This window comes from Carassius auratus, unplaced genomic scaffold (genome assembly GCF_003368295.1).
Source record: "Carassius auratus strain Wakin unplaced genomic scaffold, ASM336829v1 scaf_tig00214186, whole genome shotgun sequence".
NCBI classification, from domain to species: domain Eukaryota; kingdom Metazoa; phylum Chordata; class Actinopteri; order Cypriniformes; family Cyprinidae; genus Carassius; species Carassius auratus.
The window spans coordinates 386,907-414,444 of NW_020527548.1; the positions used below are offsets into that span (position 1 = coordinate 386,907).

A 27,538-nucleotide genomic window follows, 5' to 3' on the forward strand; every position below is an offset into this window, starting at 1 on the left:
AATGTAGTAAATGACAAGTTTATTTCTTGCACAAAATGTACAAAATAACAAGCAAATGGACCACCCCACCCCCACCCTCCTCCCTGCCCTGTTTGAATTCCCCGCTGATATGAAGTTGAAGATCTGGAACAAATGTCTACGGCAAGTCCAATGGTCCAAGCCAAAACGCATGGCTTTCTTAGAGACAACACATACCCAATTCAGATTCACCGAACAATTAAAAATGAATAAAAACACCGTATTTACAGTCTTTTCTGAACGTTTACAGCATGCCATCTATATATTCATACAGAGCTTTTGTTTTTCAACAGAACTCCATCTAGAAACCAAATCAAGTTTGACAAATGCCGAGAGACACCCAAAGTCCATCGCTGCATTTGTCGCTGTAATCTTTTTGATTCTGTCTTTTGTTTTTCAGCCCACATCTTTTTCACATCTCTACTGAACATTTGTTTAAGCCTTATAAGATTCCACAAGAAAAATCCTCTTATTTACACCGTGTTTTACAGCTTGTTTTCTGAGTGTATATAATGTATCTCAGGTTTTAGATTGTGTTCATGACAAAACGAATCACTCATACGTCACACAGTGCATCACTTCTATTCATCTAAAAGGCAATGTTGCAGTCTCGTTTGGAAATGATTTGCTTTTGTGTTGTCATTCACAATGGTGTGATTTGGTTTATTTGTTTCTAACGTTCTACAGATGATGTTTATAATATGTGGCTCCGTCTGGACTCTGAATGAGATGCAGTGGTATGCGAAGCAGCTATGGCACAGGGCAGAATGTGTGTTTGCGTCTGAATTTTATGACTTTGTCAGTTTCATGGCTTACTTGCTCTGTTTAGCATCCAAAATTTACAAGAGCAAAAAGAAAAATCAAGCTATTTAAAGGATTGTTCGTCTTATGATATGTGCAACTGGCCTTTAACCTCCACAGACAAGCTGTTAGCATTATCCAGCGTCTCTTACATTGGTATGAAGGCATTTTAAATGATCGTGTTTGCAGTTGTCACCTCAGTAGAGTATTGCTGTACAGCACTAGTGAAGAAGTCTAACAAAACGCTTCGTTTCTTTACAAAACTATCCTGTGCTTTCCAAATATATACAGCTGGATGGTTATAGTATGCGTTTGATTTCTGTCAAGATGTGTCTCAAGTATGTGATCTTTACATTTATTCTGTAACAGACTTTGTGCCAAAGAGAAAATGCCATGGACTGCAGTTTTGTCAGGAAACCCAAGATTCCCAGAATGAAGTGGATGAAGCATACCGAGGATAATGAGGCAAAGGCGTTACAGATCAAATCGAGTCTAAATGTATGAACTATACACGGTTTCAAGCCACGTTAAAAGTCTTTCCTGTGAAGTGGGAATCCTTTTCAAGTGTGCAAAAATACTCTCAAACGTAACTTGGAATATGAACCATTTTGTTGGTGGTTTTAATGTTCACAAAGTTTCATGTTTTCGCAATACCTTTGTATTTGTATCGGGTAGTTTTGTTTGATTTTTGAATTTTAATATACATATATCTCTCTATTTTTCCTGCTTATATAAAATGACACATGATGATGAACCATCAATAATCTATATATATATATATATATATATAAATTATTTCTTCATATTTCTTTCTCTTTTCTAGAATATCTTATTTAATTTGAGATCAAGTTGCATTTTGCTCTTGTAAACAAGCAGGTTTCAGAGGTTTGCCAGCCACTATCATATATACTCTGACAGTCTCTTTCTCTGCGGTCGCTCTTTCTCACGCTCCTCCAGCTCTCATTGAAGCAGGGCCCTGATTTGTTTAGATGTGCTGTCATCATTTAAATGTCTTGTTGTATACCTGGATGAAACAAAGAAAGCTTTCAGGTCATACACTGTGCGGCACATTTAGGTTTCTTTTTTAATCCATGCACAGTTGGGAAGTGATTTACTGCACACTCACCTCAGTGCGTTCAACAGTCCCTCTACGCTGTTTGAAGGCTGCTCTTTCAACACCTTGATGCAGCCCTTCATCTGCACAACACACACATGCATGCAAAAATGCAGCTTTAAAAGAAAGGTCACCCGTCTCTGTCCCTAACCCCTGACTGTGATCATGGACACCCACCCACACACCCAAAAAAAAGCATATGTGAATAACCACAAACCCCTCTAGCGCTGCTGCAGATTTAGAAGCACCAAAACATGTGTAGGTAAAACTATCCAGGCTGCTTTTTTTCATAAATTTAACAAATAGGACCACATATGACACAAAACACTATCAAAATAGTCCACATAACCTGTTCAAAATAAATGATCAAATAAATGCAGCCTTGGTAAGCATAAGAGATGCATCGAATACTTAAGCAGTCCCCATACATTTTTATTATATGGAAAAGAGTGGATAATCTGGATAAAAATAAAGCAGGTGTCTCCAAACTCGTTCCTGCAGGGCCTGTGTCCTGCAGAGTTAAGCTCCAACTTTCCTCAACAAACCTGTCTGGAAGTTTCTAGTAAGATCTTAGTTAGCTGGTTCAGGTGTGTTTAGTTAGGCTTGGAGCTACAGTAAACTCTGCGGGACACCGGCCCTCAGAGACCGGATTTGGACACCCCTGAAGTAAAGTTTACAGGTTTTGAACTACATTAGGCTGGGTAAATCATTTTGGGGTGAACTGTGCCTTTAAGATAGCAGTTCAGTCGTATAATATTATCAAAAACATGCAGCAGTTGCATCTGCCTGTAGACAATTTAGCCACACTTAGGTGCATGAATTTCATTGCATTAGATATTATCAAATGAAGAGACGTGCAAACCAGTGATGCTAGCTTCCCTTTTACAAGCCAGTTTTGCAGTGACTATAAACCAAACTAGTTTCATGGTGTTTTTAGGTGGATGTACTGAATGACATCATTTCTTCCAAATTCACGCAGTTGATCATATTAACTGTGCATGTGATCCACTGACATTCAGAAAGTGTCTAGATATCGTATTTTAAACAGTACAGTGTGACTATTTTTGTGAAATGTTTTGCTAGGAAAATGTCCTTCTGTTTCACTATGGAAATAGAGGACATTTGAGGTTTGATATTTTGTTACATAATGCAGTGACATATAGTGTAGGTGAGGATGAAGTGTCCAAATACTTGTTTCGGTCCAAAGATCAATAAGGTGTTCTTACATCAATCTTGGAGGTCTTGGCAAAGGCACCCACTGGATGAACATGGTCATAAAGGATGATGACGCCCACCATCACACGCATGCAGAACAGCATGGTGTCTGTGTTAGTAAAACGGCACCGGTACTCCCTTTGGACAGGAAATAGTGGATTTAATCCTGAATAGTTGACACGGATAAATGTTCAAAATCACATTGTTTTATTGAAAATGAATTGAATCAGATGAACGTACGGAGTCTCCAACATGACACGGCACACACAGGCCATAGTGCTCAGGCAATCTGTGGTGTCCTCAATTGGCAAAGTCTTGTTCTGCAACATGCATGCATAGGTTTTTAACACCGGTCTGTTCTCTTCATTTCACAGGAAAACACAAGTTTTTATTATGTTCATTAAATCAAAAGGTTGGAAATAAAAAAAAAAACCTACATTGAATAATTAAAAACTGAATTTTTATTTTGGGGCGAACTATCCCTTTAAGTATTTACAGAAGATTCGGTGAAATCATAAATTACCTCTGACACAAACTTAGTTGTGGCATTGCTCAGAGTTTTGAGCATGGGTGTGGCTTCAGCGTAGAAGAGCGACATCCGATTGGCCATTTCGTTATTCACTTCATTCTCAGCTTCTAACTGTAATGCAAATGTAAATGTTGTGTCAGATGATTAGGCTTTTTCTTAAGTCACACAGTAACCTCCCCATACAAATGCTCGCTCTGCTCAGACAATTCATATTTTAACTTTAATACCTTTACATTTTGGGTCATTCACACTAACAATGATTAACCGAAAAGTGCTGGTTGCTACTAGGTGCATTGCACTATAAAACTGTCATGAGGCATATCACATTAGCTTCATTCTCAGGTTTTGTCATTACAATTAAGTCGACAACTTCAATTGAAAATGAATAAATGAATGAGAGTGAAAACTCCTGTACTGTAAAAGAAAAAAAAAAGTTGTACATCGATTATTGGAGTATGTTTTAAATACTATTTCATTTTTTTAGTGTCAGAATTGTATGTTTAATTCATTGTGTCACTTGCCATTTCTTTGTACTGTCTGTGAAACTACACCAAAGTAGTTACCTGCTGGTTGTTCAGCCGATTCCTGCTGATGGTCCTCCTATAGTAACTAAAATCATTCTGTATGGCTGGATTTGTCATCTACAAAAGACATGATTTAAAAACATCAGAAGCATCTATAATAAAGATTATTACGGATACTTCTGACTTCAAGCAGTGAGAGAAATGTTGCATCTGACTCTAAAGGAAATAATCCAATGGATAATTCTTCAGAGGCAGACTTGGCAGCTAATATTGTTATCTTCTACACATTCTACATTATTTTACTCATGCCACGTGAACTCAAAGTGAGCAATGTGTGCGAATCGCTCACCTTGAGCTCATCAAAGCTGAGCGTGAAGTGCAGGATCTCTGCAAACTGTTTGGCGAGGGCCTGCTCTCTCTCCAGATGCTGCATGGGAGCGTAGGGTGGGCTAGTGAGGGCCTCCAAAAGACTGCGCAGGGCATTCTCTGCAAATACATATTGATTACAGATTTTATTGTCCTTTACAGATTATACAGTCCATTTTCTATAGCAATTTGTCTTTTCAAATTCATTCACTGTGAATGCGGTTGTCATCCCTCAAGCTGTTATCGTCTTTTGCACCACACACACACACACACACAGACCCACCCACCCACCTCTGGCCTTTAATCTAATGTAATCCACACGGCATACCAACATAATGTATCAAAAGCACAGCTCTGCAATATGTGTACTTGATCTTCATGGTCACCAGCACAACAGTTACTATTGTTTTTACCTCGAACGCCTCTCTTTTGTATTTTTTGTAATTGCTGCAATTTATCATAAGAACCTGTGATCCCGTCAGTGTTGCCTAGATACTGAAGAACACTGGAAGCCGCAGCTGATGCCAGCATTAATGACTTCCAACTGCAGGATATGACCATGATAATGAATGCATGTTTCTAGTTGCTTTTAAAAGTCATTTGATAACCAAACTCCAAACTAATATTGATGGGAAATAAAATGACTAGCTGACTGTTATTCCAGTTACTACATGGTGGCTTACCAAATTTATAAATATATGAACGTAATATATTTAAGTTTAAATTAATTAATTTTATTAATTATCTTTTACAACACTTAGCAACAAAGCAACAAGAATAATATTGCAATATTAACTTAATTAACTCAGTATTAACAATATTAACAAACTAGTACATTAAAAGGATTTCTGAAGAATCTTGTAACATTTAAGAAAATTCAATTGAAAATTTAGCTGTCACATAAATAAATGGCATTTTATAATATTTCACAATATTCCACTACTGTATATATGCAGCTTGCATAATAATTAACAACAACAATACTGTAGGTTTAAATAAAATAATAAACAATTAAATAATGTATTATTTCTTTATTCTTATTATTATATCTGTATTATCTATATATCTCTATATTGTTATTGCTATCGTTATTATTTTTTTACACAGCCAAGTTACTTCTTCCATGTAATCATTTCTAGCCACAATGTTTGGTTTTCTTGCTTTAACTCGATACTTCTGAGCTTCTAGCAATCTATCAAAGATTGTATGCTCACCATAGGATATACATTGAAATTAATATTAGTATTAAGTGCTCCTATAGGCCATATTGCAATATATGACCGCTATGAAAATAGCATCAGTATATTGTCATGTATGACGATGAAATATCCAGTTTAAACACCATTATTCAAAAATATATGACCACTCAATGGCATTACTGAATCAAGAATTCCAGTGAGATTTCATAAACAGTTTAATCAATATTATAACTGCATTAATGTTATGAGAGTGAATTCATGCTGTAGGACTGCTGTATTTGCTGTATTCATTGCTGGTGTAAACCTCTTAACATTTGTGTCCTGTTTGGCGACGAGAAGACATACAGCTACACCTTCAAAGCTAAGCAATGTCTGGATGTCATTCGTATACCTAAGCATGTCTCCAGAAGAGCTATCCTTTCCTCTCATCAAATATGTAGCAGCCATAAATAAGAAGCTGATATGTATTATCTGGAGGTCTACCGAGAAATCGGACTCTAGTAGCTGGGGATTAAATGTTGGGGATAGCAGGATGTGTTGAAGAGGGTGGGGCCTCTTTTCCTCATGAGTCACTGTGATGCCATACCTCTGCAGGGAAAAGCTTATCGGCATGTTATCTGTTTGGCTGGAGATCTGTGTTTCTCACTAGTCAGCACTGCTTTGAAAAAAGAGGCAGCTGATCGACTATTGCAAACATTATACTGAATTGTCAGCGAGCATGGGAGGCAGAAACACTGCCTCCTCTACACTCTGCTGCCGCATTTGTTATGCCAAGTCTTTACGAGGTCAGCTGCAGAGGAGGACAGAAACGGATGCTTGCACCACTCGTTGTACACACGGTCAGTGCGTTGGATGACTCGTGCACGCAAGGCCCATTACTTGACTATAGAAAAAGACCATTGGAAAAAAAATGGCCACCCACTTACCTAGCCTGAGAGAAAATTCATAGAATCTCTTGAGTTTGGCCACTAGAGGGCAGACTGCATTCCAGGCTTTCTCCTGCAACTGGAGGTCATTGGGGTTCTGAATCGCCTGGAGAGGAGGACGAGCGAGAACACTTGAGACCACAACTGTCATTTACACTGACTATAAACTCAAGGTCATTTGTATACTTTAAATAAATGTACATTGTTAGATTTATTTAACATTGTGAAACATTCACAGCTGAATAACTCTTGCACTTTTGCTGTTTATGGACCAGAATGAATCAAATCCTTTGTGTTTTATAACTGATGAAATGGTTCCTGGCTCAGGATGAATATTTATATTATACTGTTACAAATGATCTCTATGTCAAATAAATGCTTTTCTTTTGAACTTCATATTAATAGAAATATATATATATATATATATATATATATATATATATATATATATATATATATATATATATACAAAATTAACCTGGAGGATGATAAAACAGGTAAAAAAAGTTGCATTTTAGAATTGGAATGGCTCCTTTTTTTGACTTAGATAAGTAAGCAACCACTCAGAGCATTCTAGCATTGTAGCAGCAGGTTTTGCAAAGGTAAGCGTAATTAATAAATGTAAAAATATGCCCACCTCTCTTATTTCTTGTCCTGCTCCATTGTAAGACTGTAACTCTGCCAGTATCCCATGGGCCTCTTCCAGCACAGCACTAACCTGGTTCCACACGGCTGTCTCAGCCTCTGTGGGCTGAGCATCTGTGGACAGAAGTCAGATTGAGTTGGTCAGAATGTGATCGATGTACAGTGGAGATCAAAATCAGAGAACAACCAACAGTTTCCTAAATTTCAGGGTCAATGCTTAGTCCTATTTGAAGTCATCCTAGCAGGAGTAGAAGGGCAGCTTTTTAAGCATATTTCGTAAATTAATTTTATTCTATCGGTTCAGCACTGCAGCTGGAATTGCTGCCCAGGTCAGTGCTGAACAGGGTAAGGATCTTAAGAGAAGTCGGACTGAAAGCACAGTCTGCAGTGATGTAGCCTCTCATCAGCAAGAAGAATCAAAAGGCTAGGAAGAGAGAGAACTATAGAAGAGAGTGGAAGAAAAGTGGACCAGTGTGAGAAACTAGTGATGTCCTGCAGCAGCAGATGTACTGAAGTCATTCAAGGCTTCCTACAAATTTCTGACAGCCGTAACCATCCAAAATGTTAGATGAAATCTTCTTTATTTCTAAAGTGATTACTGTTCTCTAATTTTGATCACTGTGTTTTTCTACAAAATAAAGGATTTTGTTGAAATGCCTTGGTTATATTGTCAAACATGTTAGTGGGTCAGTGGTATACTTACAACTAATACTGCTTAAAAGCGATGAACAGTATTTCTGGAAAAATCAGGTATTTATTGATTGTGCTCTAATTTTGACCTTCACTGCACATAAATGCTCAAAATATACACAGTCCTTTTTAAATTTCTCGGCCAACCTGAGTTATAGATCACCTTTGTCACACTATCATACTGATAGAATTTCTTATAGTCCTGATGGGTTTTTGTTTTGGATAAGTTGGGTTGCGTTCAACCAGTCAAATCAGAGTTACATCGGAAAATTGGAAAAATAATTACAAGAAAGCTTCATGGCATGAGTTAATTTGGTGCTAACATTGGATTATCTTCATCGTTTGGCACCAAGAGTGTGAAAGCGCTTTCCAACGACCTTCGAACCATAAATCCATATGGATTAATCTGGTAATGATGATGTTATTGTGAGTCGGAAGTACATGAGGAGGATTTAGGTTGTGTCAGTGTGTGTCAGAATTTGTTAGGGCTGAAATTAACAGCTCTGGTGGGAAATGTCGATGAAAGGCCACGGCCAATGAAGCAGCTCCATATGGAGTTGCTGGCGAGGCTGGGATGGGTTTAAAGAGTTGTGTCAGCTTCCAACACAGCAAGCATCAGGCTTTTGATTAATTGGCTGATGATTGTAGGCAGGAAGACAAACAGAATATCATGCCCTGGTGGACGTCAATTTAGTTTGTAAACCTCTATTTAGCTTTCAGTTTTCAACCACATGATATGCAATACATCCAAACAGAAGGCCAGACAGCTAAAAAAAAAAAAACATCATAATAATCCACAAGTAATGCACACAACTCCAGTACATCAATACCCATCTTGTAAAGTAAAAAGCTGCGTGTTTGTTAGAAATAAATTCATCATTAAAATTCTTCCTTGGTAGTGCATCCACCTCCCATGCCGGAGACCTGGGTTTGAAGCCCACTCGGAGCAAAAACAAAAGTGTGGTGGTAAGGATCCAGAAGAGAGGGGTTACATTGGTGCCGTGACCCGGATGGTAGTGAGGATTAGGGGGTGTGCCGGAGACCTGGGTTTGAAGCCCACTCAGAGCAAAACCAAGGTGTGGTGGTGAGGATCCGGAAGAGAGGGGTTACATTGGTGCCATGACCCGGATGGTAGTGAGGATTAGGGGGTGTGTCGGAGACCTGGGTTTGAAGCCCACTCAGAGCAAAACCAAGGTGTGGTGGTGAGGACCCAGGAGACAGGGGTTACACTTGGTTCATAATATTACTTAAAAAAATTAATTTCACCTGAATCAGGAGAGAAATATGTACAAAGTATAGCAGTTGAAAACAGTTTAAGACAAATATGTCAGGGGATTTTGATGTAGGCTTTTTCTGGATTATTAAACATAAAACGTCTTCATGTATTTGTGTCTTACAAACACGCTTTTCATTTCACATAATGTTAACTGATGGACTGGAGTAGTGTGGATAACTTGTGGATTATTGTGATTTTATCAGCTGTTTGGACTCTCATTCTGAGGACACCCATGCACCCATTCACTGCAGAGGATCCATTGGTAAATGCAATAAATTTTATGAAAAAATTTCTCAAAATCTGTTCTGATGAAGAAATAAACTCATCTACATCCCAGATAGCCTAAGGGGTGAGTACATCTATTCCTGAACTATTGGGTGAAATGTAGGAATTTCAGTAGGAATCTATGTGATTGGGACTTTCTTCAGTGCAGTTTTTGTCTTGGTTTGAAAGCGACTTCTGTGTGAACTGTGCTTAATATATCTCTGCTATTTAATATGGACAAAGTAACTGTTTTTGACATCCAAAAAATATTTTTCAACTTTCAAAATATTTTGTTGAATGGAAAGGTTCTTTGTGAGACCATGTCAGTAAATACATTTTATTTTTATACTGTGTATGGAGTTTGAAGTGTAAAAACTGCAGTAGGAGGTATTTTGGGAAATGCTATTTGCTAGATCAGATTTCTTAGTTTTTTTCATCTCAGCTTGCTTTTCAAGCACAATCCCCTTATCCTGCATCCATTCAGGTGTCGCAATGTTTATAGAAGCAGTTACCCCAATCAGAGGTCCTTGATGCATTTTCTCTGCCAGTGTTTGACTGAATACACACATAGCTGTTTTTGCTATCAGCTGAACAAACACACTTCAGCGCAAACAAACACACACACACACACACACACACTATACTTCAGTGAAATTACCAATGGCTCCTCCCAGTCAAGTCACCACCATGTCTGTTTGCTCATCCCGCCTGTGATCTTCAAAGAACAGAGTCTGTGAAGACGGGCGTCAATGCTACAGTACACTCTTTTTGGTTCATTACATGTAGGCTATCATCAGCTCTTCAGTAAAACTGATCTGATCTTGGACTCAAAGCCTGTTTTTGTTGTGTATTGTATTGGAGATAATCAATTTTTCTGTATGCCATTACTAGCACACTAACCCCATATCAGAACTCAGGAAATGTAAACCAGTGCGGTGTAACACAGGTGATCATTGTTTTTCGCTGATCAAGAGAGCGGCTGTTGTCCAATTTGTGTCCTTGTTGTATTCCACATTTATATTATGCAAATCCTGCTATAGGGTCAATGACGAGTAAGAATTGTCAAGTTAGAACACATGACGAGGTCTTATCAATTGTATATCTGTGTGCTTTTTTTTTTTTTTTTTACTGTTTTTATACCGTTTACAACAATGTTTTCATTAAATAAATTATATATTTTTAAAGCAGAATGTGTTATAAACTTCAAAGAAAAGTATTTTTACATTTTTCCTTTACACCTTAAATGCATATGAGTAATGATCATCATTTTCAACTGTGCTTTCTTGAATACAATGTTTTATCAATTTGGCTTTTGACAAGCTGAACCAAACTTTCTGGCTTTAAAATGTCTAATTATCTGACCAATTCAAATTGAACAGATGTGCATCATACAAGAGACATATTCAGATCAATTAACTAATATATTTGGAAGAAATTGAACTTATGTCATTGACCCTGTAATGAATTACAGACAAATGCATTATACTGTGTGTCTTGTGTCAATTCAAGAACACCTCCAACCAATTAAAATATTCTAAGAGGAAGGACACCCTACAATTTATGACTGGAGATCAACCAAGTCTTCTGGTTTCTTTCACATGTGAGACACAGGAGTTTTATTTCCTCCATAAAAAAAGATGTTAGGCATGTAGCTGTTAGAGGTGTCATAAAAACAAGGATTACTCAGGAGGGAGAGAAGTGCTTAGGTAAGGGTTAAAAGCGAACACAACATCAGAGAAAAAGGAAATTGAGGCTTCCCTTTCAATAAACAAGCTTCCATTCCCACTTCCTTAAATCCTTAGACTGGTTAATAATGCATTCACACAGATCACACACACATCCAGATGCACAAGGACACACAGGAACAGATTATGGAGCCAAAACACTTTACAAGTCTGCAAAGTTTTGGGCGAAAGAAAAAAGGAGACAAGTTAAGTGTTATGTGATTGTTTTCCATCCCACTCTAACTGCTAAAAAAGCATGGCATTCGAACGACGACCTTTAGCTTAGCCCTTCACAGCCGACCTGGAAATGAGTGCAAATAAAGTCACATCACAAATCGAGGTCACCAAAAAAAACTTTGAATGCCAGGCATTGATGCACAAACAGAGGGATGGTGGAAAAAAGGAAGTGAAAATGTAGAGGACAGCGAATGACAAGGAACCATGATCAAAAAGGAAAGAAAAGCAAACTCAAAACATAAGAAGCTGATGGGCTCACGTTCAAAGTCAAGGAAAATTATTTGGCCATGCTCCAGTTCGCTGCAAGCCAGCGGTTTCAGGAGATTTCCCATGATCCCCCTGGAACAGAGAGAAGGTAGAAGCATGTGGGTCATGGGACATGTGACAGATGTGTGTCTGGTGTTGGGTGTGTGTTTATGTGAATGTGCATGGAGTCTGGGATGGGGTCCGGGGCATATTGGGTGTGGGATGGATTCTCGGGAAATGTTGATATGGTCACATGGAACACACTGAAACTCGTTTTTTCTGCTCTCTTTATATAAATTAATGGAAAACGAATGAATAGAATCATGAAGAGAGCAAAAAGAACCAGTTTCCAAAAAAAAAAAAAAAGACCTTCAGTCTGTCTTAATCCACCTAGAGGATGTGTCTACACCTGCTCCAACCCTGACACCTCCATCTCCAATCACACACACACACACACACACACCGTACACCAGCGAAACACTTACTTTCAAAATCCAGGAAAAAATGAGGACAGTTCTCTAAATCTTTGCCAAGGACCTTAATGAGGTTCCCCATGGCCGGCAAACCTGGGCAAGGAAGACAAATAAATACAGTACAAAGAAATACAATCTAGATAATACTCATTGCAAGACTCCTAGACTGTCAGTGCGTATTTTCTCCTGCGAAAACACTGGATGATGTCATCGGCTGTGGTAAGAAGCTAGACTGTGTATTGTGAAAATCTGGAAAATGATGCAATTTTTTTTTTTTATAGATTGTAATGAAAAGGCTGTGGCTGTAATAATTTAACAAAATAATCCTTCTGACAAAGTTCTGTAACCTTGTTGTAATAAAGTGTTTGTTGTTGATACAGGAATAATTTTTTTATATACATGTATTTTTCTTCATTATAATGGTGGGATAAAATGAATGCATAAAGATGTTAATATAATGTTAGTCTTATTTTCTGCTACCATGTTGTTTGCTGCAATGCAGAATTTGAATATAATTCAGGAAAAGAGCAGAGATATGTCAAACCATGGCAAACCACACAAGCAGGAACAAAAACCTTTTAGTGGTGATTTAGCATTTTGTGACTTGAGACCTACAGTACAGTGACTTACTATAATGGCTTGATCATATTAAATTAACTAGCACTTACCCTGCATAATAACACACAGCTGAAGTCTGTCTGTCCTTATTAGCTGTGAATTAATGCTTATAGCCAATCTTACTGTCCACACTGAAAGTGAAAATACTATGTGACAGGACGAAATTTTAGATAATCAGTTATGTGAGGTGGGATTTTGGAACAATGAGATTTCACCATGGGTGGGGCTAACCAGCTCAACAAAACATAAATAGAAACTAAATAATTGACAAAACATCCAGTTGCCTGTGGTGTTCACTTCTGGTTTGGACAAAAACTCTGACTTACATAGAATAAATGTTTTTGCTGCTCGTTGCTTTTTGTTGCATTGGATTTGGTTAGAACATAATGTTGTATAGTTTGCATACACTAAATATATCGGCTGCAGTTAGCAATGGACACCAAATGGGGCAGCTTCTCTTGGTAATAGTTTTCATTAGAGGAATAATTCTGGACACATTACTATCTAGAAACATTAAAGAAATAAAATAGCTGGATTATCATGGCACTGATAACAACACAAAACCTGTCATGCCATTTCCCAAGAGTAACAAATGTGCATATTGGCAGTAGCTGTTTCAAACCTAGGCTTTTAAATCTTTCATATCAAGCCATACCCTTTGCTTATGGCACACAACGCAAAGATGCATCCTCTCAGCCTGTAAATCACTTTAGAGGCAATATTTCCCCCTCTGCCTGTCTCCTGGCAACCACCAGTAGAGACCTGTTTCCATGTGTTTCCATGGCTGGACCACATTGCCTCTCCCGCCTGTACTCTCTCAACATCAGAGACTTTCATGAGATACCAGCCAAATCCTAGTCTAAAGTATATAACTGACTCTCTGTCTGTCTGTCTGTCCGTCTGTCCGTCTGTCTGTCCGTCTGTTTGTCTGTCTGTCTATCTATAAAAGCAGAGCTGTTAAAATCATCAAGGACTCTATCCACCCCAGTAACCATCTTTTCACTTTGATGCCATCCGGTAAGCGCTTCCGTAGCCTGATCTGTGTTGTTTTCTTTAATAATTGCACTGTCCATGGAGCGGACCCTATCTATCTATCTATCTATCTATCTATCTATCTATCTATCTATCTATCTATCTATCTATCTATCTGTCTATCTGTCTGTCTGTCTGTCTGTCTGTCTGTCTGTCTGTCTGTCTGTCTGTCTCTATCTATCTGCCCAACCATCCGTCCATCCATCCATCCATCCATCCATCCATCCATCCATCCATCCACCCACCCATCCACCCACCATCTATTTATCACCTTCTCTTGTGCCTCATTCCAACAGAAACTTTCACGTAAACCTCAGTTCCATCAATCTTTTTTCTCCCCAAAGCTCTCACTCAGGAAATTGTCAAACAATAATCCATCTTTTGTATCTGTCACGTCAACAAAAAGCATACAGCTTGACATATGTGACTGTCCTTTACTCACCAGCCAACAAATGTTTGCCTTCCTTCTGCCGACTTCCCTTAATAAAGCCTCTGAATAAAGTCCTCTTAACAAAGTCCTCTCAGTTTTCCACTCCTATCCGAGAGTCTTCCTCCACTGTATATTTCTCCTTCAGAGCAATCCCTGAACCCAGCTGTGAAGAGTCCGTCTTAATGCGGCTGCTGTACAGCCCCACAGGAACCCTCTCAGCCTTACGAACAGTCAGCTCTGCGCTCAACATCGCTCTGCTCTTTTCACACTTCTCTTTTTCTGACTGCTATTTAAAGGCAAGGCTTAATTTAAAAGAGCCTGGTGAAACTATTTATCAGTGGTATCACTGTATATTTAGGGTGGGTTTAGATAGGGTCCTTGTGGCTTATACTAGTGCAGGGGTTTACCGATAACTCGAGCGCTCTAGCTGCAGTTTCCTGTATATGAAATATACGCTCTACCAAAATTAGAATAACACAGTCATCGATTTATGCTCTGCAGTAACAGGCAGTGCCCAACGTTATGTATCTTTTGCTTTTTCCCTGTTTAAAATGGTCTGTGATATTAAAATATTAGTTTGGGCTAAACTGAAGAAAAAAAAAAGGAAATTTATTAAAGCAGACTGTAGAGTAAAATATTGATGAGAACAGAGCCCCAGTATACTTAGTTATAAGGAAGTGACCCTGGTGGCAGCTTGTTGGGCTGACCAAAAATGGATTGCAACTGCCTGAGATCGAAACTCGAGCAAAAACTTGTGCTTACATAGCAATTTCACACTGTCCCTCTCTGATCCGCTCAGACTTCTCCAGACTTGACCAGGGAAATGCATATTATTTATAATGGCACATCCAGCAAGTTGAATAACTTTAACACTAAAGCTTTTGTCTCAAATATCTGTTGGTTTCATTACTGCATAGAGAGATGAGCGGTTGACTGTATTAAATAAGCACGGCTTCAAAGATGGAAACTAATATCTATAAATGTTTCTGCATGGCATCTGTTCATAGACTATTTTTGATCAGAGTTGTGACTGCTGTTTGTGCTGAAACTGATGAGAAAATATGCACCATTACAAAGTGGGCAGACAGAATGCAGTTGCATTCAGACACTTCTGTGGCCTTTTCCGCCTTGTATTTTCACATCTTTTTCTCACTCATGGCGCCATATGGCTCAGCCAATAGGGCTACATTGTTTTTGGTCCATACCTTTGCTTGCGAATTTCCTTCCAGAGCACTTCACTGCATCAAATGAGAGCCTGTATTTTTACCCTGCAGTATCACAGCATCAGTCTCCCCTACCTGAAAGAAACAACAAGAAAGGGTCATATAATTTTTTTATTTTTTTTTCAGAGAAAAGACTAAAAATGGGAAAAACATGGCCAGATCATTTTATCTAACAAAATCTCTACATGTGTTTAGAATTTTGGAAACCAAGCCTTTTAGGTTTTATTTTTAATATTATTATTTATTTATTATTATTTTATAAATTTATTGCATTAATGACATTGTTTCATGACACTGTGCATACCTCATCAAACCCGCATTAGTGTAATTCTAAAAAAATAGTATTATTACTGAGATACATATTCATATTAAAGTGTGAAGTATCTATTTTAAAATTCTCATTAAAATATCTTTGAGAATAATAGGACTCATTAATTAATTTAGAAGTGGATGTACAGTATTTGTCAAAATTAAGAAAAAACTATTACTATTGGCTATTAGTAATAATTTCTTTAGACACATTTTTATTAATTAATAATTAATTAATTAATTTATTTTATGTGATCACACGGCTGTCCACAAATGAGACCTGCACAGTTTAATAACCGGTCACTGAAAACTTATACTAAATTCACCACAAATTTGAAATTTGGCTTATGGATGTGCTTACATATAGTGGTTTAAAGCAGTCAGTCTGACACACAATAAAGTGATTGACCTCTGGGGAGGGATTCATGGATACATTTGACAAGTCACAGTCTGATTCATGTCTTGAGTGGCACAGCCGGTCACCAATCCATCATCACACACACGCAGTATCACCCTCCAAATAAGGAGGCATGTAAACAGTTAGCTCAATGCATTATGCGCCAATGTCCCTCATAAATCTGAGGCAGTGTGCAGCATCATGCAGCACACAAAGCAATCTGCTCACTGCAGTGGCTTTATGACTGATCTGATCCTTCTTCATCTAGAATAACATCTGGGGGTCATTTAACATACCAGTATAATGTAACCTGACTCAGGATCAGTTCTACTGTAGTTCCACTGAAATGTGTTCATTTAAGATGTTAAAATATTTAGCTTAACACACACAGACATCTACAGTAAGTAGGCTATTTTAAGGTTCAACTGGTCAAAAAATGTAAACGGTAACACTTCATTTTAAAGACCAAGTCTCACCATTAACTAGTTGCTCATTAACATGCATTTTACTAGGATATTGGCTGTTTATGAGTACTCATAAAGCACATATTAATGCCTTATTCCACATGTTCATATTTTAGATCCCTAAATCTTACCCCATACCTAAACTTAACAACTACCTACTATTAATAAATAGCCCTAACCCTAACCCTAATAACTAAAACTAAATAGAAATACATTAAACTATATAGACATTAAAAAAACTGACAGCTAAAAACGAGAAAAAACATCAAAACGACACAGTTGCTAAAACTTTAAAATTAAAATGGAAATGGAAAAAAAAAAAAAAACTGATTCATTCATAAAAACAGTAATAGTATCTCAATGTTACTAAAATAACTTTGATATAACTAAATATATCTTAAAATGTAATTTATTCCTGTGATCAAAGCTGAATTTTCTGTATCGTTACTCCAGACAGCAGTGTCACATGATCCTTCAGAAATAATTATAATATGATGATTGGATGTCCAAGAAACATTTCTTTTTATTATCAATATAAAACAGAGAACAGTTGAGCATATATTTTGGAAATTGTTAATGTCTTTACTGCCACTGTTCATCAATTTACTGCTGAAAAAGTATTAATTTAATTAAAAAAGTGTCATTATTAGTGTACAACAGGTGGTTATCAGAATATAAACAGTAGTGTTGTATGCTTTTCTGCTAAAGTAACCATTAATATTTAAAACATTGTTTGCAAGCTTTGGAGTTTCAGTGTAGTCCAACAGTATATGACCTGCAATTGAATTCTCTGCAGTGTTAAGGGACTTCAGACTTATTGACCGAGCACAGGACAGGGTCACCAGAGAGCAAGAAATGTCTTTGACAGCGTACCTAGAGCATAGACCAAACCTGTCCACCCCCAAAAGAAAACGAGTGTTTAAATGTCAAAGGATAAAGTTGTAATGATTTGTACAATGTAGGTCTGACCGATGTTCATGTCACAGTGAACAAAACACAAGGTCAAGCATTAATGAACTTTGACCTAGGCCAGCAACATCCTAACAAAGCCCTGGCAGGACACGGTCACTTCAAAAAGACTTTATCTAAAGGACTTGCATTACAATAAAGAGCTTTCTAAAAAAAAAAAAAAAAAAACTGGAACAGATGTTCTATTCTGCATTCACTCTTTACAGAATGCTCTTAAAGCTCTTTTAAAGCCCATTTATAGATCCATTTGCACTAATGCCACTTTTATTTTCGTTTTTTGAAACAGAAATAAGTGGGAATATACTCTAAACTGTTTAGCAGAGCACTTTATGAAAATACACCTCTGTTTTATGGTCACCGACAGAGTAGCTCGTGAAGTGCTCTACACTTCCAGAAAAAAAAATTAGGGATACAAAAACTAGAAGCGTATCTTCATACTTAAGAGTAGTAATATTCTTGAGGAGCTACTATGAGCCATTTAGGATTAAATAAGATACAAAGTTGTCCCTTTAAGTGTACTACCCCAGTGACAAGCTCTTTTACTTAAAGAGAAACATTGGTCTAGCATTGTGTTCCGCAAATTTTGTAGGCTCTTATGGTAAATTGCTTGTGATGATCCTCATTTGTAAGTCACTTTGAATAAAGCATCTACCAAATGCATAAATTTAAATGTGGAATATATTTCCAATTTTTTTATTCAAAATATTGTCACAATGAACAATCAGGCTTAATGTGAAAGGTCTTAAATATGTGAAAATACTGTTTGCAAACTTGAGTAAAAGGCTTCAAACAAACACATTAATGACCCTGAATGAAGCACCCATTTGATCAGAATGTTTTGTTTTTATCTGATCATTTTGATCAGAATCTTTTATTTATAATTCAAATTCATAAAGGTATGGGTATGGGATAAACTAGGCCACATTATTTTACCTTTCTTTATCAAAATGGTTCCCTGATATACTTAAATATACCATTTGAGTCTCATATATTTCTTCCAAAGAATGAAAGTGTTTTAACACATTTTGGCATGAATGCGGAAACATGGCCTTAAATTCACCCTATCTTATTCTTCCACACAATTCTGTATTCTCAGGCAGAGAAAATTATTATTTTAAAATTATTTTTTAAATACAGTATTTTAGCAGATAATAGAATATTAATGAAATGAAAAGCTACTAAACTTTCATCTCCGTTTCTTCTTTTACTGTAGTAGACTTTGTAATAATGTCAAATTAAAAGTTTTACTTTAATGAACATTTTTGAATCATGCTTAAATTTTTTTAGCATTCTATAAAGTACTACACTTATTTTGATGTGTTGACTAACAAAGCCCATGTAAAGTACTTGATTATAATTTGATCAGTAGTGTGTTATTCAATATATGTAAATGTACTTAATTGCAGCTTCATCATTTCAAATGTGTAATTAAAATATATATTTAAATACACAACATACAGGTCCATACAAGTATATATTAGTTTACTATAAATCCTTGTCAGTACATTCAACACAAACAATTTTTTTTTTAATACAACAGAATTATGAAATTACATACAAAGCTGTATTTAAGTCTAGAGTGGGTTAGAAAAACACTCTAAAGTTCAGCACATTGCAATTAATATAAATAGCTTTTAAACTGTAATACCTTTTCAGTTAATTGTAATAAACATGCAAGAAAGTGTTTAAAAGTATCACATTAAGTTTACACTCTCGTAATTATATTATTTCCTCAATAAGTATTCTTTTTAAAAGTACTGTATGCTAAAGTGTAGTTCTTTTTCACGGTGGAAGTCAGGGAATAATAGTAGTGATGATTTATATTTTCTTTTTCACTCTACCTATCCCTCTCACTTCCTGTCTGACAGGTCCAACTTTTTAATGAGCATCATCACTTCTGCAGTGTGTGGCGATAGCATTAGCCTAGCAAGGTAGGTCCTCAAAAAAAAATCGGTATTGACAGTGGGCTCGCCTCTGGCCTTGATGGAGATGACAGCGTCAGTGCCGGATGAAGCCAATGAATGGAAATCCAATGCTACAGCTGACAGGGTTGAGGATGCTCGGCCATCATCGGCCCATTGTCACCTACACCAATATTAGAGAATAACAGGAACCAGGAAGAGGAGAGAGAAAGAAAGGAACAGTTCTCCACCGCCACCCCTCCCCCATGCTCTCTCCATCCACGGCACTGGAAGAAAAAAGGCTGAGACCGGAGAATAGCACGCAGGGCAATTGCTAATTAGCATTGTGTGCCTTTGCTCAAGGGCTGACAGGAGACAAAAGTCTTGATCGCAGAGAATCTCTCACTGTTTTGCTCATTCCTTTTGATGAGTGGAATTAATTATAGCGCAAAATGAAGCTTAGATTTTGGAATTTTCCAATGAATTACATTTTTAGGACCTTATTAGCACAAACACAATGCAAAACAATTAGCTAACATCAAATGAACAGTCAGGAATGGATACATGGATTTTTAATTCCACTGTTTTGCTTCATTATTTCCTTAATAGAAATACAGCAGAGATATCCAGATCTATAATAACCAAATTCTACCCTCAGGCTCATTTTTATCTCTTGTTTTTTTAAAACCAGAACATCCCCTGAGAGTTTATGATGTGTTTAGTAGCAGTTTTGTCAGCAGAACACCAGAAAGCATCATTAAGAGAATGGCCATTTGCACACATGTAGGCACGTGCCCTGTTCTGATGGGAAAACAAAAGACTGGTGTGATCGAGGTCTACCTGCCAGTCTGTGTCTATTTCACACATTTCTCTGGCTTTCTCACTCCCCGCGTGGAACACACCTGCTCAAGGTCAGGGAGCAAAACCAGGTGCTAAATATAGCAAGAACACTTGCAGTCTCCTTGGAATAAAGCTCCCGTCACACGTCTTAGCTCTTAGTTGTCTGAGTTCAGAACTGTTCTGGGAAGACCAACATGAATTTCCTGTGCTCCCAGCTGTTATGCTGTCTAGCTGGTGGACTGAGGAAGTCATTAGCATACAAGCTTCCCATCCTGAGGACTAGCATCCAAAACACCAGCTATGTGGGTCCTTTTGATCTACTATAGCTCATCAAAATGTCTTTGCAATATTCAAAACAGCTTGAAGAGAAATATGCATCCTAAAGTAATGATTCTCAGATGACTTTGCTTTAAGATGCAGATTTATGCTAGAGATCAAGTGGCAATAAAAAAAATAAAAGTACACAAACATTTCCTTAAAATTAAACCCTTCACATTATTATTATTATTATTATTATTATTATTATTATTATTATTATTATTATTATTATTATTATTCATTTACCCATGTTTATAAATTAGGGTAATTTGGGTCCCATTAGTTAACAATAACTAACATTAACAATGAGCAATACATTTGTTACAGTGTTTATTAATCTTTGTTAATGTTAGTTAATAAAAATATAATTTTATTGTTTATTGTATATAGTTCATGTTAGCTCAGGTCCATTAAATAATATTAAGGGATATCAAATTTGAAATTTAAGAATGTATTAGTAATGTTAAAAACGTAATGAAAGTAATATTAGCTGTGATCAATAAATGCTTTAGAAGAATTTTTCATTGTTAGTTTATGTTAATAGTGTAGTCTACTAATGTTAACAAGTGGAAAGTATTGTAAAGTGTTACCAACATTTGCAATGCAATAAACTTGACTTGCCAACATTCTTTTTATAATGTAACACTATACAATGCACTTATATGTACTTATATTAATATGTGCTTAAAATCGTATTATTAATATTTTGCCTACTTATTATATTTATTAGGTATTTGTTATTGGCCAAATCTATCGCACAAAACAAATGTTCTTAAATGTTTTTAAATAAGTGACAATTATTTAATGCCTTTTGGTTCATATACTATTGATCTTTGGTAGTTTTGTTCATGTGTGTGGGAATGTTATGTCCTCTCTGCATGCTAGTTATTTTATTTGCCTTACAAACTGTGAGTTTGGATGCACAGTTTGATCACAAGGAGGCTTTTGATATCCATAGTTAATGGAAATTTCAATATGACCCAGTTTAAAACTTGTTTTGGAGCGAGGATATTTGAGCTTGTGTTAACTTGCTCTTCAAGCTTCTGATTGCTCATCAAAGCATCTGGTGGGATATCTGGCTGCAACTTCCCTGCTCTCGCTGGTCTGATTTTGCAGGGCAGATAGACAGATAAGAGAGGATGAGAACTCGGGTATCAGCTCCACCATCACTCACTTTGCCTCTGCTCCACAGAGCTTGTCTGCCAAACAAAAGTCTCTATCTTGATTTAATCCTACAGTGGTCATCTAATCTTCACTGCTCCCATTAGTGTGAATGAGACTTTTGGGAAAACCTGTCCGAAAACAGTCATTTTCGCTATTCTGATTGTAAAGTGAAGCTACATAGTTGAAGCTTACTCATTTCAGTATTACAATTTCTGCAAGATTCTCTTTAAATTTTGAGCTTTCGGACAATGGGCATTGGGTTTTGGACTTACATTACCTCTGAAAATCTCTCATATTTCTTAATGTGGTGATGTGATGATCATAAAACGCATGCAAAAGCATAAAATGGTCCTTCAGAAAGAGATCTATAAGTCTGCAGCAGTGTAAAGTGTCTGGCCTGTACATGCTATTCGTCTCACATAGCGCTGTCTCAGCCGTTGCTCTCGCCTCAGGCCTGTAGGAAATCAAAATCTGGACACAGGTCACTGTGACCTAACACAGTATCCGTAACCATTTCCTGTGAGAGCCGTTCTGAGGGATGTTCATATTGTATAGCTCATTTTTATATATGTTTAAGAAATTTGAGTTTAATTTGTTTGAAGGATTAGTGGCAAAAATGCACTTGAAGCGAGACACCGATCATGAAAATGGCAAAATCAATCTTAATTTCTTTCCTTGCTGTTGAGCACGTTGAGGGTACATGAAGTTGCTGCATTAATTCGTTCAATTAATTATAAGCGTTAAAGAAAGTCTGATAAAAAGCCTGATCTCGTTTAGCGAGACAACCTTCATTAATATACCATAAGATCCATTGGAAAATTTGTGATATTATTCCTGTAAGTCATTAAAGTAAAAGTGTAGTGAGACTTTAAGGATGGATCAGACAAGCTATTGAAAATAGTATATCTGTCTTTACACTTTACAATGGATCTGTAATCCCTCATCTTTTGATTTGAAATGTCTTTTGAACTTAAGTTAGTGGTGTAGACATTAATCCAGCAATTTCAAGGCACACAGGTTATCAGTTTTCTGGATTGGGTTAGATTTGGGTTATTAATACTATCAGGTTGTCAAAAAGTAGCCTTGCTTTTTATAGAAGTTTCTGATTGAATCCATTAGGCCTCTCATAAAAGATGTCGGCATCCTCGTGGAGATAAACGACTCCAAGCTCAAGATTGCAGAGCAAGGTGTTCCTTTCAAATAATATTTCATTTCACATACAGAGAGAGGGTATTTTGAAAAATGTACGTTTTTTTTTTCCCAATGGTTGACTGGACTTTAACGTTCTTAATAGAAGAAAATATCTTCTCTTATGTTTTGCAGAAGATAAAATGCCATGAAAATTTGGCGCGACCAGGGGCGTCACTGAAATGTAAAATATTACTATTGATAAAATAGTAAATATTATTGATAAATCCTTAAATGCCAATGAACATTAATGTATACCGACCTAAGAAAAATGTTTCTGGTAATATTATAATAGTGTTTTTTAGCCATTTAGAATCTGAACTAGTAATACCAGATTCAAGAATGATAATCTCTTTTGATGTAATCGGTCAAACAAGTCTGAAATTGTTTGCAATGAATTTTTATTCTTTCAGATTGATTCATTTACTCAAGCACTGGATCGTTTGCAGCAGTTTCCCACACAGAAATAATAACGGGATATTTTATAAGTAAGAAAACTAATTAAAAGCTAGATGAGGTGAATATTTGTTTTGTTTTCCATTGTAGAAAACAAAACCTGCAATTGGCTTTTATTGTTGTCAATGACAAAGTAGCTCTTTATCATGTGTGCAGCTTGTGAACGACTCTGTACTGCAGGTGTACTGTACACAATTTATATCAATTTGTATACAAAACAATATTCAAAATATATATATATATATACAGTATTGTTCAAAATAATAGCAGTACAATGTGACTAACCAGAATAATCAAGGTTTTTCGTATATTTTTTTATTGCTACGTGGCAAACAAGTTACCAGTAGGTTCAGTAGATTCTCAGAAAACAAATGAGACCCAGCATTCATGATATGCACGCTCTTAAGGCTGTGCAATTGGGCAATTAGTTGAATTAGTTGAAAGGGGTGTGTTCAAAAAAATAGCAGTGTGGCATTCAATCACTGAGGTCATCAATTTTGTGAAGAAACAGGTGTGAATCAGGTGGCCCCTATTTAAGGATGAAGCCAACACTTGTTGAACATGCATTTGAAAGCTGAGGAAAATGGGTCGTTCAAGACATTGTTCAGAAGAACAGCGTACTTTGATTAAAAAGCTGATTAGAGAGGGGAAAACCTATAAAGAGGTGCAAAAAATGATAGGCTGTTCAGCTAAAATGATCTCCAATGCCTTAAAATGGAGAGCAAAACCAGAGAGACGTGGAAGAAAACGGAAGACAACCATCAAAATGGATAGAAGAATAACCAGAATGGCAAAGGCTCAGCCGATGATCACCTCCAGGATGATCAAAGACAGTCTGGAGTTACCTGTAAGTACCGTGACAGTTAGAAGACGTCTGTGTGAAGCTAATCTATTTTCAAGAATCCCCCGCAAAGTCCCTCTGTTAAAAAAAGGCATGTGCAGAAGAGGTTACAATTTGCCAAAGAACACATCAACTGGCCTAAAGAGAAATGGAGGAACATTTTGTGGACTGATGAGAGTAAAATTGTTCTTTTTGGGTCCAAGGGCCACAGGCAGTTTGTGAGACGACCCCCAAACTCTGAATTCAAGCCACAGTACACAGTGAAGACAGTGAAGCATGGAGGTGCAAGCATCATGATATGGGCATGTTTCTCCTACTATGGTGTTGGGCCTATTTATCGCATACCAGGGATCATGGATCAGTTTGCATATGTTAAAATACTTGAAGAGGTCATGTTGCCCTATGCTGAAGAGGACATGCCCTTGAAATGGTTGTTTCAACAAGACAATGACCCAAAACACACTAGTAAACGGGCAAAGTCTTGGTTCCAAACCAACAAAATTAATGTTATGGAGTGGCCAGCCCAATCTCCAGACCTTAATCCAATTGAGAACTTGTGGGGTGATATCAAAAATGCTGTTTCTGAAGCAAAACCAAGAAATGTGAATGAATTGTGGAATGTTGTTAAAGAATCATGGAGTGGAATAACAGCTGAGAGGTGCCACAAGTTGGTTGACTCCATGCTACACAGATGTCAAGCAGTTTTAAAAAACTGTGGTCATACAACTAAATATTAGTTTAGTGATTCACAGGATTGCTAAATCCCAGAAAAAAAAAATGTTTGTACAAAATAGTTTTGAGTTTGTACAGTCAAAGGTAGACACTGCTATTTTTTTGAACACACCCCTTTCAACTAATTGCCCAATTGCACAGCCTTAAGAGCGTGCATATCATGAATGCTGGGTCTTGTTTGTTTTCTGACAATCTACTGAACCTACTGGTAACTTGTTTGCCACGTAGCAATAAAAAATATACTAAAAACCTTGATTATTCTGGTTAGTCACATTGTACTGCTATTATTTTGAACAATACTGTATATATGAGCAGACTTCTTTGCTGCGGGGCCTGGGGCTTCTGATTCCCACGCTCTATATGACTGCCCTGCTTCAGGCCACTTCCCCGTGACACACATGACATGCCACACTCCCTACTCTGACCCACTTACAGTACAGCACAGCACATATATAATGCTCATGTGGAAGGTGGGGGTCAGAGTCATTGCCACCAGCACAGGGGCAGAAATCACAAATCAGCAGAGAGCAGAAGGCCAGTAGATTTTTTATGCAATTTATCTGAAATAGGAATACCACAAAGAGTCAACGGTCAGCTCTATCCATCTAACCTGACTGTTACAAAGAAGAGATAGAGAGATGCATGACGGAGATCAGGTTCAGACAGTCTCTGACACGGAGGATGGAAAGGAAGAAATGCAGACAGGCATGTTTCCATGGGCGAAGGGGAAAGATTTGGGGTGAGAAACTTGCATCATTGGCTGCAGCCAATCAGAGGCCTCGTATAAAATGTTCAAAGGGAGTGTCCTAGCAACAGACAAGTAAATACGTTTTCAGCCTCAGATTGATTTCATGTAAAGGTAAAGCATATATTTGCGATAAACTAATGCGTTTAGGATGCTGACACAAACTTGTGAGGTATTTGGTGGTCGTATTCAAAACGTTTTTGTTTAAAAAGCGTTTTCTATCATTGCTTGTGGTCATTAAATACATCTATTCACAATATGCATCATATTTTGCTTTCAGCTGCTTTTATTTGAATTAATTTCTAATAGGATACACAACAAATTTGTTATGATTCAAGTTCTGTTTAATACACACTTAGAGTCTTTTGTACTTGTGCAAGGAAAAATGATTTTGTATAAGGAGAGAAAGCGAAAGCTCGCCAATCCTGCAAATTCACTCCAAGTAAACGACAGATTTTGTAGCCACCCAGCTTGATATTTTTTAACCAGCATAACAGGGGTCTGGCAACAAAAAGCATTCGTATCCTGACATGCATGACCAGACTCCATTTTTTAGGGCTCCATTCATACATCCGCCTCTTTCTTCTCCCCTCAGGTGAGAAGTTTCTCTCCCATATCCTGCTCATGTACACGAGAGCGAGGGAAGATCGAAAAAAGGAGTGGTTCATTTCTCCATTCATGGTTACATTCATTTCTCCCAGCCCTTCACATGCTACATGTTTTTAGCTACAACGATGCACAAACGTACACACATGCAGCTTAATTAGCCCTGTGTGGCTTATCGTTTGCACTGAATGCCTGTGCAAATTTCACCTGGGAATAAAAGATGATTTCTGTGAACACCGCGCTTATCACAAGAGAAAGAAAACACTTCTATAGTGTCCCTATGAAAGCACCCCTGACTATTTCCCCATAACGCCTCCTTATGCACCACTGGCCTCAGTTAATGTGAGAGGATGTGTATTGATTAGGCTAATAGGTGTGTTAATTAGCTTTTTACAGTTCATGTATATCTAATGCAACTGGAGTGTTTTGCAGTGAAAGAGGACGAGCCCCAGTTGACTGATCGTGGGGTTGAGAAAGTAGAACACCCCTCTCATTCTCTCCTCCAATCCCTCGCTTTTTCTTCTTCCACACCCAGCCGGCTGCGATGGATGCCGGTACAGCATCACCTAGGCATCGCACTAGCACCTCAACCGTACCTCTCTCTACCCAAGCAATTAGAATGAATGAAGCAGAAATGAGACACAACAAGGCTGACACACACACAAAAAAGCAGGAAACAGAAATAGTTAGTGTGCCCGCTTACCGGCTCGGCGTGTTTCAGGGAGACAACAGCGGTCCAGCTCTCTCCGCAGGCAAAAGGAAGAAGAGAAAGGATGGAGGGAATAAAACAAAACAGAATAAGAAGGGGGAAAAGAGCAGGGCCAAAAACAACACTCCTTTATCCCAAGGAGCTGAGACTGTGGGTTCCCCTAAACACACGGCTAGTGTCTGCTTAAACCACAGGCTCACGCTGAGTGTGTGTCTCTCTCTCTCTTTCACTCCCTCGCTCACTCACATTCAGGCACCAAATGGTCTCTCTCACTGTCTCTCTGCTTTCAAGACAGTCCTGCCTAGCAGCTGCTCATCTATGAGAAATGGAACGCTCCGTTCCTCTCTCT

The 27,538-nt window shown here is 37.5% G+C and overlaps 1 protein-coding gene across 7 annotated transcripts; it reads right to left on the reverse strand.

The window, feature by feature from the left end:
- On the reverse strand, positions 1-27,538 carry fam49al (family with sequence similarity 49 member A, like). 7 transcript variants are annotated; one of them, XM_026256987.1, is made up of 13 exons: positions 27,184-27,536; positions 15,533-15,625; positions 12,260-12,340; positions 11,788-11,867; positions 7,330-7,451; positions 6,693-6,798; positions 4,551-4,687; positions 4,241-4,318; positions 3,672-3,788; positions 3,389-3,468; positions 3,160-3,286; positions 1,946-2,016; positions 1-1,843 (listed from the first exon to the last, which is right to left on the reverse strand). In XM_026256987.1, the coding sequence occupies exons 4-13, from the start codon at positions 11,858-11,860 to the stop codon at positions 1,780-1,782; spliced, it is 975 nt and encodes a 324-aa protein (XP_026112772.1). In that variant the 5' UTR covers positions 11,861-11,867; positions 12,260-12,340; positions 15,533-15,625; positions 27,184-27,536; the 3' UTR covers positions 1-1,779. The 7 variants fall into 7 exon arrangements, with proteins under 7 accessions (XP_026112772.1, XP_026112773.1, XP_026112776.1 ...); XM_026256988.1 differs by lacking the exon at positions 12,260-12,340; XM_026256991.1 differs by lacking the exon at positions 11,788-11,867.